This window comes from Cyanistes caeruleus, chromosome 1, assembly GCF_971803275.1.
Source record: "Cyanistes caeruleus chromosome 1, bCyaCae1.hap1.1, whole genome shotgun sequence".
NCBI classification, from domain to species: Eukaryota; Metazoa; Chordata; class Aves; order Passeriformes; family Paridae; genus Cyanistes; species Cyanistes caeruleus.
In genome coordinates, this window is record NC_141701.1 from 139250374 (window position 1) to 139265372 (window position 14999).

General features: G+C 38.0%; 1 protein-coding gene across 29 annotated transcripts in view; it reads right to left on the bottom strand.

The window, feature by feature from the left end:
- PARD3 (par-3 family cell polarity regulator) overlaps window positions 1–14999 on the bottom strand; it is a 487559-nt gene that overhangs the window by 184489 nt on the left and 288071 nt on the right. For 16 of the 29 annotated variants that reach the window (XM_086863442.1, XM_086863388.1, XM_086863466.1 and 13 more), the window contains 3 exons: window positions 8340–8479; window positions 6707–6835; window positions 2833–2871 (listed from right to left, as the gene is read on the bottom strand). In XM_086863442.1, the coding sequence (XP_086719568.1) occupies window positions 2833–2871; window positions 6707–6835; window positions 8340–8479 (308 nt within the window). The remainder of the gene's footprint in view (window positions 1–2832; window positions 2872–6706; window positions 6836–8339; window positions 8480–14999) is intronic. The other 13 variants (XM_086863514.1, XM_086863522.1, XM_086863486.1 and 10 more) reach the window with 1 other exon arrangement.

The window sequence follows — 14999 nt, forward strand, 5'->3', positions numbered from 1 at the left end:
CAAGATTAAGATAATTATGCTTTGAAACAGAAATGTAATAATGATAAATTACTAGTTTTTTCATATTACGGTCAATCCCCTACATTCCAAATAATCACTCTGTTTAGCAATAGGTGCATCTGTTCCATGCTGTCATCAGCTATACCAATAGCACAAACTCATGGCTGGGTGAAACAACCTTTCAACCAAGATAAGGAGACTTCCTTGTTTCATGAGGAAACAGATTGATGGCTCTGTTCATAAGCAAAGCAGAAGGCAGAAACACCAGTCCTGTTTTCACCAGGGCACAGTTACTGGATAGAAGCTGAAGCTGCATCAGCAATTTGCATTTCTTATGTAAAACTGGAGAGCAGAGCTTAAATTGTGTGAGCCTATCAAATTACAAATCCTCTCATATGGAAGTTTAAGAATCTGTATTTTGTGATGGTGCATAGAAAAAATGAATTCATATGCTTTTTTATATGGGTTGTAAGGAATAACTCTATTAAGGATTTCAGGCCACAAATTAGGAAAAAAATACCTTAAAGGTGTTCTTTTATTACCTCTATGAGGACTAACTACTGTATCCAAATGCTACAATATTTATGCAAACCATTTCAAAGCAACATTACATGAAGGTAACCCCTGAGAAAAGAACGGTAAGTTAGGCTTGATATTTTGTGATTTTATTTCAGGCTTTTTACTTTCAAGGGAGTTGGGTTTATTTTTTTCATTTCTTTTTTATTTTAATTTCAAAGGTGCATTTTCTTTCTATTTCTCTGCAAAGACATAACAACAACAAAAAAAAACCCACAACCATTTTGCCTTTAAATGAAAAACAGACTTGCATTCCACCTCTCTCATTTCTGTAGCCTCACTGCCTTCATCATGCTCTTTTGTTGGTTTGGTTTTTTTTGCTTTGCTTTCTACTATCAAGTCCTTGACACTTGGAGACTAAAACCTCTCTACTAACAGCACAAAGATCAGAGCAGGCACAGAAATAGAAATTGTGAGATTAGAAATCTCAAAGACCTGAAAAGTAGACAGAGGAGAAATAAATAGGTATTGAGGCAGAACCAAGGAGAATAAAGGAAAGCAATGAGAAATACTTTCAAAAATAATAATAAAGAATGTGGTACTGTATTATTAATGTGGAGCTCAGGAAAATTAGTTCTGTAAAATTGAAGTATCACACTTATCCAAAGCTAAGTAGGTTGGAACAAGGGACATAAGTGCAAAAGCACTGTGCATTACAAATACCCACTGAAATCTTTCACATTTAGTCCCTTTTTTTTATTTACATACTGGAGTCAGTAAATATAAACAGACTTAGTTTTCCCACTATCAATCACTGTTGTTCTGAGCCTTTATATAAATAACAAAAAATCCCAACACATAATGAATGAAAAAACTAAGACATTAGGCAAATTTTTTTGTATTGATCAGGTTTCTAGCTTCATTCTCTCAGTAACCATATCTTAGTCAGTCTTCATATGTTTTCCAATTCACATCCATATTTTCAAGGCTTGCTAGGCCTTTCTAGCTGATTTTCAGAAATCCCTAGCTACCCAAAAACTCCCTGCCCCTCCTGCATAAACTCCTGATTAACAAGCAATTTTTAACCCATATCTAAAGAGAATAAATGTGAAATACCTATTTTATTTCACTCTTTCCTTAGATGAAGTTAGGGTGTTGGTTCCAAGAATGCTGAAGAAGGGTTTTCACCATGGAATTTGCTACAAAACATTAACTTTGCAACAGGTGAGCAACTGATTTCTATAAACACCTTGTAGGCAATCTGCTTTATCTTAATGAGCTTTTGGGTTAGAATTTCAACTCCTAAAACCAGGATATTTTTATAAGGCTGCGCCCACAAATTATTCTCATTGGTATTCAATTACAGATAGAAATACTATCCTGGGCTTTGATCTTTGATCTCCTTACATATCAGCAATACGTGGTAAGAAAGTATCAAGATAAAAACACACATCCTCTAATGAGATGCAGTGAAGAGATACTGCAAGGCACGTCTGAAAAAATGATACACCCACAGTTTTGCAGAGCCCTGAAGCGGATGACTTTCAGAGAGAAGGACACTAAAAGCCAGAAGGACAGAAGTCAATATTGCTAACATTTAACCTTAATTCCCATTTTTACAGTTACATTCCATTGGCCTAAAAAATTAATAGTATCAAACATCATACCCTTGATTACCTCACTGAGTTGGCTCTAACATATCTTTAGCTAGTTCTGACCTTCTTTTTATTCCGAATACCATATTGCCGTTGATGGTAAGACATTCTGAATTATCTAGACAAGCTCTTTTTGTTATTCAGCAGCCTAACTCATTTCAAATCCCAACATGAATCCTCTCAATTTCTCCATGATCTACTTTATTATTTAATTGTTAAATAGGTACCTAACTGAATGGAGTTTCTTGAAGTATGTTTTTAATTAAGATTCAGTATATCTTTAAGGTAATATATTATTGTTATATTCTCTAATTTCTGTGTTTGTATCTCAGATTTCTGTCATATAATCATGATTTAAACAATTAGCTCCAATATGTAACCCAAGCTAAATTCTACTCTTATAATTTAACTTCAGGCCTTTGGCTGTGTAAAAGAGATGTAATTTCAAATAGCACTTGAACATACGTAGTAAAAGAATTGTGTATAATTTTCAAACAGCATTTGAAATTACATTAAAAAATGCATTTAAAATGTAAAGCTACAGAGAGCCATCTACAGTATATCAGGTGAAAGAAGGATCTGTAAAACTTTGATGGAGAAGTGCCATATCAATTCAAAAACATTTGGGAGTCTTCCAGTATGGAAAAGACAAAGCTCTTACCGTTTCCTTTGGAATTTGTGACTGGCTTTGTTCTGCATTCTAAAGGAAGTAAAAAAAATAAATAAGAACACAACTACAAATGACATATACTATCTAACAGCAAGGGGATAAACAAAGAGCTCTAATTCTGATAAAAAAATTAAGGGTGTTCATCACACCCCTGACTGAAATTTTGCTAAACAACCACTACATGAGAAATGGACAGAAATAATTCCAGGGTCCTTATGGTACATGCACCTGACTCTACCTGGCTAGGAGGGTGGTGACTGTCTGGCCAAAGAAGAACCACAACTTCTTGCACCATTTTCTGTCTGGCAGAATGTTCTCATTCAGGGAAGCTCCCTCCTGGCTTTTCCCTTCTACTTTGAAGTTTTCAGAGAATGACCTCAGCAGCCCAGATGAACTCTTCCAAATATTTTAAATGAGTACCTATTTTTTAAGAAATCCACTCTCATTTTAGCAAGGGATTCCCTTTTTGAGCCTGTCTGGATGAACTAGAACTGCAGCTCTGCATATCCCAGGACAAGAGGATGCATTCAGTTTCACCAGAGACAGGACCCTCCTGTACTTTGCATTCCTCACCTGTGTCTCGGGGTACATAAGGCAAACACACATCATTGGAAAATGCATCCCACAACCCATTCTGGAAACACACATAAGGAACTATGGCTCTTCCAAGCCCATACCCACCTATATTAAAACCCATCTGAGAACTCAGGAAACACCTTGGTGCTGGCTGGCTGATCTATAGCCAACCAGCTATTTCTTTCCATTCTGCTGGGCCCTAATGGAATGCCAGGGTTTACTGGATACTTTTGCTTTAGGCTGTTTTGCAGGAGAATCAAATGATAAATTACAAAAATGTAGTGGCAAAGCAGTAACACAAACATCCAGTGAGCTTCAACCTGAAGCCAACCACCAGTAAGAAAAAAAATGAAGACAACTACAAGGAAAATGTAAAGGTTCCACATGTACCAATGGGCATATTAATTCTTAAGGTACTGGAGACTAATGCTGCCAGCCAGTATCTGCTGGTAGTAGGAATATAGCTCAAAAGCCAATAACCTAAATCAATCCTTCAGAGGATTCATACAGTCAGCAGCAGCTCTAAGCAAATGCTTCACAAGCTATGTGAGGTAACCACAGTACTCCAGGAGCTCTACTCAACCGGAGTAATCCTTGGCCCTTTTGTAAGATAGGGCACAGAGGGAAGACTTTTAAGAGATAATGTGTCTCTAGCTCACATCAGTGTGGACAACCCCTATTTCCTATCTGGCATTAGGCAAATGTGGAAGGAGTCAAATGCCCAGTATTCTGGAGAAACATGGTCATTCTTCCAGATCTCACTCATTAGAAAAGCTGACTTCTGCCAACTTGATTTTATTCCCTGCTTTCACATTCTCCTCACTTTTATCATACTCTGCTGCACTGGATCATCACACACACACCTGACCTGATCCACACAAGCTTCAGAGATCCCATACCAACCTAAACTGGCTCAGCTTAAAGATCCCCTAAGTTTTAGCCACAATTACACATTTTCATAAGCCCCTTACAGATAATAATAACAATGTTAAACTCCATAACTTTCCTGAAGTTTAATATCTTTTGCTTAAAAAGAAACCCAAATATATTTAATTTTTTTCAAAAGTCATTCAAGAAACCATAACCCAAAACATAAAATCTAAACACCTGTTATATTTGGATTACTATGTATACAAACGCTGGCAAATACAAAATGGTTTTAATATTGAGTGTTCTCAGTAAGAAACAACAAGTCCTGCCCTTAATAAGGTGGAAAACATCAAACAACATGATTTTCTATATACAGTTTCTGAGACACATCTCATTCAGTTAATACTTTAAAGTACACAAATGTAGAAAATACAAGAGAAATAGGGGAAGGATGCAAAGACAAATTGTTCCTAACTGGCCAGAGAATGTCTGCATGTGAAAAAAATGAATGGACATGATTCAGGTCATTCACCTCCCTACTGCAATATTAAGTTACTTTCTTTTTTTCTTGGCTTTTTTGGTTGGTTGAGTTTTTTATTTGTTTTGGGTTTTTTTTTCAAAAAGCCAGTAAAAGTCATTGGTGAGAGGAGCTGGTTGAAAAGACTTGCTTTTTTTTTTTTTAAGGATTATTTCTTCCCAGAGAAGAAAGAACAGCCTTTATGATGACTTTTAGTTCAATACCTTCCCCAGCAATTCTGCTCCTGCTCTTTGACAGCAGTCAGCAGCGCAAACCTAAGAGTTCTTCATGTCAGAATGCAAACAAATCCTTATTCAACAGAGGATCATCACACACAGGTACTGTCAGATCCTCGCAATACCATTTGATCAACTGGAGCTGCAGAAAAACACACCAGTTCAGATCTGATGGCATTGCACTGTGCAGAGCCCACCTGCTACCTGACACAGCCACAGCAAGGTCTGGCTTCCCTATGCTGGACTGCCAAAGTAGTTGAGAGAGGATTGCCTGAGCCACAGCAGGGAGGCTGCTTGAACTCCTTCAAAAGGGCTGACTTGCTGTTATTTTAAAACTAGATAATGTATTGCTATTAAATCTCTGCATTACTTACACCATATATTTATTTACAGTTATTTAAACAAAATCTCACGTCAAATTATGCATTAAAACTTCCTCATTTTACCACAGAAATAATATACACAAAATTAAGACATTTTCTTACTTCTAAGTTTATTAGAAATCTCAAAAAGCATTTTCATTCACCTTTATGAAAGATAGCAGTGCCATGAAAATTATACCACAGGAACTTATAAACAGATTGCTTTCACTGTTACAGTGATAAGGTAGGCTGTAATAGGATTTCAAATTTTTATTTCTCTTCATTTTATGACAGCTTTCACTTCAGCACTTCAAGGCATGTTCCAAGAATTTTAAGGTAAAAGTTGGTTCATTTGCAACCTTCCCTGCCACTTTGACTTCCTAGATTTAATGGTAGTTTTGAAAAGTAAAAGGCTAATGTATAATATCTTGAAGTGGCCAAGCAAAATTAATTTTCTTTCAATTCAGAATAACATAAATCCAATAGAAAAGTGAAGTTATTAATTCATCATACTTATATTTGTCTATTTTCTCACAATAATGCAGCCAAGTAAGTTATTTTAGAGTTGTATATAGTTACAATAATACAAATAATAAATAACTTCAGCAGTTTGAGTACAGAAGAAAGTAAGACTGCTACATTCAGAGTCTACCCTTTCATAACAGAAGTTATCTTGAATAATTATCAGAAAAATATCAATATACATTATGCAAGTGGAGCAGGTACAGTATGAAACATCATTTTATTCCTATTTAATGTAAATTCCTTAGAAATATCTTCTGAATTGCCCTGCTAAATTAATAACTGCAGGGTTTCCATTCCACAGAGATTGCATTTATATTCAAAAAAGGCTACTACTTCTTATATTTTCCACTTTTTGATAGAAAGGTATTTACATATCCTATTTTGGCATAATATTATATGTTTGAGAACATATTAGTGAGCAGGTAGTGGGACAAATGGCAGGCTTTCAAACATAGATTTGTCCTTACGAGAGATATGAAATAATCTACTTGTCTGCATGCATCCAAATAAAGTCTATGCAATAGCTTCTCCTATAATAAACATTTTCACTCAAAATAAAGCTCTCACTTGTACATTATCAACAAATACTTAATTCCAATAGCTAGCAGATCTTGAAGAAAATAGAAAACATGCATAAAAAATTATCTAAATAAAGGAAAATAGCTTTTATTCTTTTTCTTATATCCAGTGCTGGCCATGCATGTTTACTAACAGGAGACAAGATCATATCATTTGCTCATACTCATCTAAATCTTTTAGCTGCTCTCTATTTTACGCACCAGTTCCCTTGGATGGAATGTTTCTTCCTGTCGAAAAATCAAAAGGGCAACGGTTCCTCCCATCTTGGTACTTCGCAGCAAGGACACAACTTCTTCTTGAGTTTTGCCTGTTAAATCAACTCCATTTACCTGTAAAAAAGGAAATGTTAGACATCAGCAAGGCTCCAAAACAGGGAAACCAACAGACACCTATAGCAAAAAGTCTTGTGAATCATATGGGACACTATTAAAAAACTCTCACTGGAGCAATCTGCTTATTAGCTCACATTACAGATTTCATTTAATAGAACTAATTAAATGGTCATCCTTCCCATACAAATACAAGTAACAAGCCAGACATTTATACTTCCCTCCTTTTCAGCAGCAACACTATAGTCCCCTACACTCCAAAGCCAACTAATCCCATTTACCAGTATTTCTCACAAGAACGTCTGCACAAGCATCCTTCAGCAAAATCAATGTATGATCCCAAACTGGTCCTGTTTCCATGTGTCTTGGTGCTATACATACCTTCCAAATATATTTAGCACAACGAATTGTGACAAAAGTAGAAATTAATTCCTTCCCCATATAACCTTGGGGTTGCTACTCTTGCCTGTTCAGTGGTCCAATCCCTTGGCCTCCACATGCCACTGATCAGGACAGGGAGGTATGGAATATGTGCAGGATTTCCCACTGTATGAGCTAACTTCAGTTAGGGGGTAGCCAGGGAAAGATCGAATAATTTTAGGCTTGCCTGATCAAAAACATTTTGGAAATGAAGGCAAATCAACTAACAGAGTTAAGCAAGGGAGCATGGTGCTCAGAAGTCAGCAAACCATCTTCTTCCTTCTTCCCTCATAAGAGAGCACAGCTCACACAATTGAGATGCCATAGCTGTCGTCTTAAATGTTTCTCAGTCCCCTTCTACTCAAGTCATCTGGGTTACCTTGAATTACAGCAATTATAGGGGGCTATCCTCCAGCAACAATTCAAGCTGACTTGGCCAATTTTGCAGTAAAGTGAAGTTAGAGCACTGAGAGGCAGTTACAGACCCAGCTGTACCTCCGGTGTCATTTGGCTTAGGGACAGCAATGAAGAGCTGTGGGTGGTAACATCTTATATCACTCCAGCTAGATTTGCAGAAAGATCTCTGCGGTGCACCTAAGTGAAATTTAGTTCCCTTGAGGACATCCTTACTTCAGGAGGGAAGTGGCCTTGATTCTCTGTAGGAATCCCTTCCTCTTATGTCTCTTTCAGTTAATTCACTAAATGTTTTCAGGGTATTGCCTCCCATCCTTGGCAACATCTTCAATAATTTCTGGTCTGTCACTCCATGCTGATTTAATTCTACTAACTAGGTAACAATCACTTTGCTTCATTATATTCCTAAACAGCAACACAAGACTATGACACTGTATTCACATAAGGACAGGTAAACTTATGTTTTTGTAGTATGTCTGGGTCCAGCTCTTCAAGCAGTTATGTACTGAAAATGCTCAGCAACTTGATCTCTTACCTAAAAAATAAAGCCAAAAAAAGGAAAAAGAGAGAAAAATTCTCCTGTAACATAAAAAGCTACGAGCCTCTGGAAGTGATTTAGTGTGTGGGCTCATGCCAAAACACAGACAAGGAACATGTAATATTTCCTCACCTCAATTAATCGGTCTCCAGCTTTTAATCTCCCATCTTGAATAGCTGCACCTCTCGGAAGGATGTTTTTCACATAAATTGGAGCAGAGCCACCAATTGGGACATCTCTTGAAGTAATGCTAAATCCCAAGCCTTCTGTACCTGCATAAAGAATGTACATTACTAGTTAAAATGCACATTTTATATTACATATTATTTTTACCAAGCAGAATGTATGTATACCTCACTGATACAATCCATGAAAATGCATATAAGATGCAAGAATTACTTCATGACAAAAAAAAAAGAAAACAAAAGATCTACAAGAAAGCTGTAGCTGACGCACTGAGTCTGGGCACAGGTGGCTCAGCAGGCACTCCTTGCAACTTGCTGTACTGATGACTTCCAAGTCATTGCCATATTTCCAACTTTCTATTTCAGATGAGCTGAGTGACAAGGAATCAGAACAAAGCATATCTGATATCCTATGACTGTCCCCCCCCTTGTCAATCTGGATCTCATCAATGATCTTTTCTTTCTCTTTTGCAGCTCTTTCAACAGTGACAGTCAGCCAATGCTGCTGGGCATGGGGCTCTGTCAGCTCACTTGTGGACACTGGCAGTGTGTCCCACTTGTGGACACTGGCAGGTGACAGTACTGGGGCACAGTGGTCGCATTTCTCCTGTTCTGGGGACCTCAGGCTGTTTTCAGTCACCAGCTCCTCTGTCCCCAGGCTTCACCTCAGCTCTCGCTGTGTTCCACACCACTGTCTATCATGCAGGCAGAGAGCAAACTCAGGCTGCCACTTCTGAGGTCCTGCTGTACATCCAGGTGACTGACTACACACGGCCAAAACAGACTGAAGCAAAACAGAGGCACTTAAAGTGAGCTGGGGATATCCAGAGCAATAGTGTAGTCAGTACAGCATATGAGACTTGTTAGTATTTCAGAGAAATTAAGTATACCATCAGTTCTGATATTCACAGGCTGAGGACAAATACAAAGCTTCCCCTCTACACAGAAAGCTCATTTGTGATCCTCTCTTAGATACAACCTATCCAATGCTACCAACAACCCCCAAAACCCTACAAAAGCCTGCCACTCCCCCCCTCAACATTATATATCAAGTCTATTCAGGACACTTAATGCAGCATGAAAGTAGCTGGCCATCCAGTGGAGAGCACCCCAACACAGTGCCAGCACCTACAGCTTGCACTTTAAACTTCTCAGAGGTTGTCAACGCACATCTACAGTTCAAGTTGCCTTGCTAGGCATACACAGGCCCAACCTACATTTAAGCTGACCTACAATGTCAAACTGCAGTTAGGACTCAGTAATATCAGGTAGGTCCCTAAAAGCTATGCAGCACACACCTTTGTAAAATGTCATGGGGACAGAAACCAAACTTTTATGGAACAGTCACCAGCTACAAGCTCTGGGAAGCTTAAAAAACCGTGTGAAAGACACAACAACAGAACCATTTGAGGTATTAATGTATTTAAGAAGGAAAAAAACCAAAAACTGCAACAGCAGCCAGAGCGATGAGTGAGTGAGCCAAAGAGCTCAGCAGATCCCAAGGACAATGCAGAAGAAATGGGAAGGGGTACTGGAGCAGAGATTTCCCTGCAGCCCACAGAGAAGATGATGGAGAAGCAGCTGTCCCCCCACAGTCCACGTAGGTCCATGGTGGAGCAGAGATCCACCTGCAGCCTGTGGAGAACTCCACACCAGAGCAGGGAGATGCCCAGAGGAGGCTGCTCCCTATGGGAAGCCCACACTGGAGAAGGCTCCTGGCAGGGACCTGTGGCCCCATGGAGAGGAGCCCATGCTGGAGCAGGTTTGCTGGTGGGATCTGTGACCCTGTGGGGACTGATGCTGGAGCAGCCCATTCCTGAAGGACTGACCCCACGGAAGGGACCCACACGGAAACAGCTCTTGGAGACCTGCAACCTGTGGGAAAGGTTCACCTTGGAGATGCCAGCACAGGACTGTCTCCCATAGGAAGGAGCCCACTCTGGAGCAACACAAGATTGTGAGGAGTCCAAACTCTGAGGAGAAACAAGTGGCAGAGACAACATGTAATGAATTGACTGCAGCTTCCATTCCCCATCCCTGTGCACTGCTGGGAGGAGGAGGTAGTGAATTCGTGAATAAAGATGACTCTGGGAGGAAGGGGAACATTTTAAGATTTGGTTTATTTCTTACTACCCTACTCTGATTTGATTCACAATAATTAAATTAATTTTCCCAAGTCAGGTTGGTTTCAGTAACTAGTGAGTGATCTCTCCCTGGTCTTATCTCAACCCACAAAGTTTTTGCTGTGTTTCGCCTCCCTTGTCCAGCTGAGGAGTGATAGAGCTGCTTGGTGGGCACCTTGTGTCCATCCAAGGTCAACTCATCACAATGTTACATAATTTCTATAAATTAATTAATTAATGTTGTCTATGTTTAATAGATAAACCTACTATCCTAGAAAGCAGATTAATATTCACACAGGAAAAGAAAGTAGGAGTCAAATCTAAAAACCAGTACTCAACATACAGATTTCTGAAATCTGCACAATTGCATTTGATTAAAATTTAATACAATATATTTTATTATCAATACAAAAATCATGCTAAGAAGTAAACTGACACAGATGACAGGACTGGGTGTGACACTAGTTTTTAAAATCTTCTTCATCTTGAATATAACTAAGTGCTCCTGTATAAACAGTAAGAGCATGTAGATCTTATTGTTCAGAAAATACGGATCAGTTCCTCTAGGCTAATTATTTTGGGACAACTTTCCTTCCTTCTGTAGCATTCAAGACAGTTGACATTTGAATTTGAAAGTCTTCATTCACTTTCAGGCAAATATAAAATTCATCTGCGCTGTTACACAGAGATAAAAAAAATACTAGATCTCATAGCATCCATATTTTACTTAGGAGACCTCCTAATTTTAATGATGCTTCAAACATTTATAGAGCTCTTTAATTCCCTGCAATATGTGAAGATGACCTGAATAAGGTTTTTTTAAGTCACATCTCAGCTTTTTATGGAATTTATCTTTTTCTTATTATAAGGATGAGCATTGACTACTTTTCTTTGAGCACAGGTTTTGTCTAATAAAATTTCTAAAGTAATATCAGAATGCAAGTGCACTCCCAGGACAATATTTCATTATTAATAAGCTTAATCCCTATTGCCTGATTACAGCATCATTACAGATGTCTGGTTCACACACAGCACTTCAAACCCCCATGGAAAAAACAGAAGTTGAAATGTTCACATTACAAATGCACACAGGATATAAATGTGGACTGTGGCATTTTCTGTTGTCAAATCTCCAGAAAGTCTTTACCAAAGCCTGCAAAACGTCACAAATCCACACTGAGCCCAGATATTAGCAGAAGAAAATTCTAATTACTTGTTTCTGTGGAAAGAAGGGCCTTGACTGGGCTGCGTTTTACTGTGCTGCTCTGTGCAGCTTTGCATGAAGCAGCTTTTGGGTGTAATTTTCCTTTTAGCGTTTCTCTGCTTCAGTTGGCTATTCATGCCCCATAGCTGCTCTTTGCTGGATGATACAGCTTCATAAACTACTATGCTTATTATATATAAATTAGATGTTCACAACACTGGGAATAAATGGATACATCCAACCAAGGACAAAAATAAATATGACTTCTGTGACTGAATTGATTTTAATTTTTTTTCTTTTTTATACACATAACTGATTTAGTTCTCTCCACTCCATTCATTTCCATTCTCCTGTTGATAGAAATACATATGAGATCTTAATATCTTCCTGCTGCTAAAATGTTTTCAGTTCTTAGGTGTAAAACTGCATTATAATAATGAGTGAACTGTGCAAGCATATTGTAGGCTCCTCTGATTTATGCTAGTAATACAGGAGAGACTGGACACACATATAGGCAGAACCACAATGAATAGAAAACAGAAGAAATTTCCATATTTTAGAAAATGCAGAAGTCATCCTACACAAAGCTAGGAGCTTTACTATGCAGTGTTTAGTTTTTTTTTGAGCTATGTTCACCTTACTCTCTTCTAGATTTTAAAAAGGGTAAATTTTTGAAAGGGTAGAAAACATTTTCTTCCTTCTATAGCTGTCATCTCTGACAATGATCAAATTACACCAAGTGATAATAACATTTAAAAATTACCCACTAATTTGTGTAATTCAAATTCTTAGGCTTCTTTGATAAATCAGCAGCTCTCTCGACAAGTTAGAGTTCTCCTTTTTTTCTTGAATGTGATGCTGAACACGCCTTCTAAAGTCTCATTACCCTCAAGAGCTCAGCCAGCTCCGAAGTGAAGACAAAGTACTTTTAAATGAATAAAAAGGGCAGTTACAATGGGAAAAGATCTATTTTGTACAAGCAGAAAAGAGGCAGATTTGATGTGTCAGTTGCCGTTTAAGAAGAAAAAAATTCCGGTAGCTTTAAGGTAAGGGGGAGAGGAAATCGATTCCTATAATTTAATTAAACATATTTTCAAAATGAACATCATAATTTTATTTGGAAGCAGTCTGATCATAAACTGACAGAATGCTAAAAATTTTATTAAATTTTACTACAGGTGACTAGACTCTTATCTCCCAGAGAAGAACTGTTTAATTTATTTCTTGCTAGTGCTGGGATTACCTTCTTGATTGTGGAAAGAATGTGTCTGGCATAACATTTCTGTCTTTCTAAAGCTATCCTCTACAAAAAGTTATGTGTTCCTCATTCAGCAGCAACTGCAGGTCTAAATTCTTAGTAGCGAAATGTGTTCCTGGGTAGAAATACAGACAGGATACGATACAAAAAGCCAGGATCACCTCTGCAGTGTTTTCATCCCTCTCAAAAGGACACTGGTTCAGAGACCAGTAAAGAACTGAAGGATCTACACTGTCAAGGTCTAATGATATTTCTTTTACAGCTGTCTTACCTTTCAGCTCTGTAAGCAGTGCTACAAGTAAATCATGCTCTTCCTTCAAGTCTAATTTAAGAAAATGCATATGAGTTCTCAGGGAGTTTAATACAGATCTCTCTACGTTTAAAAAACCACTACAAGCAAACAACAAGAAACACAGAAAATGTCACTTCTAAAACAATAGAAAATGTCTAAGAGCTGACAATTGGGCAATTTTTTTAGTGCTTATGCAAGAAAGGCAGAAAATATTTCAGAGCAACCTTAACAAGGAAAACTCATGTGGGTGAATGGTCCTCAGACAGAATAAAGGATTGTTAGGAGAAAGTGTAGATCCTTCATGCGAGACAAAGAACATTCTCCCTTTCCTGAAACAATAACCAAGGTTGGTTGCAGATAGAAAAAGTGTGTGACACAAAAATTACAAAATAATGCACTTAATGAAATCACTTAATGAAAGTAGTAGATTATACTTGGATGGAGAATAAGGAAAGAGATAACATAATAAAACTAATCAAAAGGGCCAATGTTGTCTGACAATAGTCACAGCAGACACTGTCCATCCATGCACTTCAACCTCCTGGCTTTTTCAGAGATGATTCTGGAGATCCAAATACAGATGGATAACTGCTGAGCTAATTATCCTAGTGTTCCACACTGGAAACCAGGTTTTTTTTAAGGACTGAATCTCATGTAAGATTTGAACAGCAAGTATGTTCTTATTGTAAGAGGCATCACTAAACTAACCAAGACCATTTAATTGCTCCTAGTTTAAGTTCCATATATTCAGAATTAGTGCACGTATAGTCAGACTTACTGTACATGCAAATGACTGTGCAGAAGGCTGACTGCTCAGCTGTCTACAAAATTTCTGCAGCCACATGCACAATCAAGACTAATTGCATGCCCATTTTTATGTAGTTGAGTGATTTGGAACTAGTGAGGTTTTTTTTCTCCAAGCAAAGCTCAGACCACTCAAGAAGACCTTTGATCAACCTAATAGAAATGTTCTTTTCCCCTTTTGCTGCAGCCTGCTAATAGTGATCACAAGTGGTTTTAAAAAATGAAAAGATGAAACTTGATGCAGTTTATGCTTCTTCAGTGACTAATAATGCTCAAAATCATTTGCTTCACTTTTGAATCTCATTTCTCAAGGTCAATGAAGTAATTTAGGCATCTACATGCTTCATTTCAAGTGACAAACACTCTTTCTGCATCTGAACAGGAATTTTAAGCAAACATATCACTTCAAAAGAAATTTTAAACAAAAATTTAAAATGTCAGTTCAAAGTCTGGCTCAAGAAACTGTGTGGGGAAAACAGGAGAGTATAATGAAAAATGCATATAAATCTGTACACTTCAGATACATGATGCAGGATATCTTACAGACGAGTTCAGGGTTCTGTCTTGGACACTCTCCTATAGAAACCCAAGCAATGCAAGTAATTGTCCATAGATGTGCTCCACTCCAGAGCAAATACAATGACATTTCAAATTAGCATACTCCCAAACTATCCATGGCAACTTATTTGAGTCTCTAACAACTTCTTGCAGAAAGGAACTTGGATGCTGCAGGGCTGAGTGTTACTGTGCCATGTCCCAGTCCCCTGGTGGGCCTTGCAGAGTTTCAGACCAGCTCTGTATGCAAGATGTGGCATTATTAACCTCAGTGAAGCCAAACAGGAACACAAGAAACTCTGAAGAGCAAAGTGTCACAATCCTGCTCACATCTACAATTCAACCATTTTTCTCTCCTTCACTATGCAGAG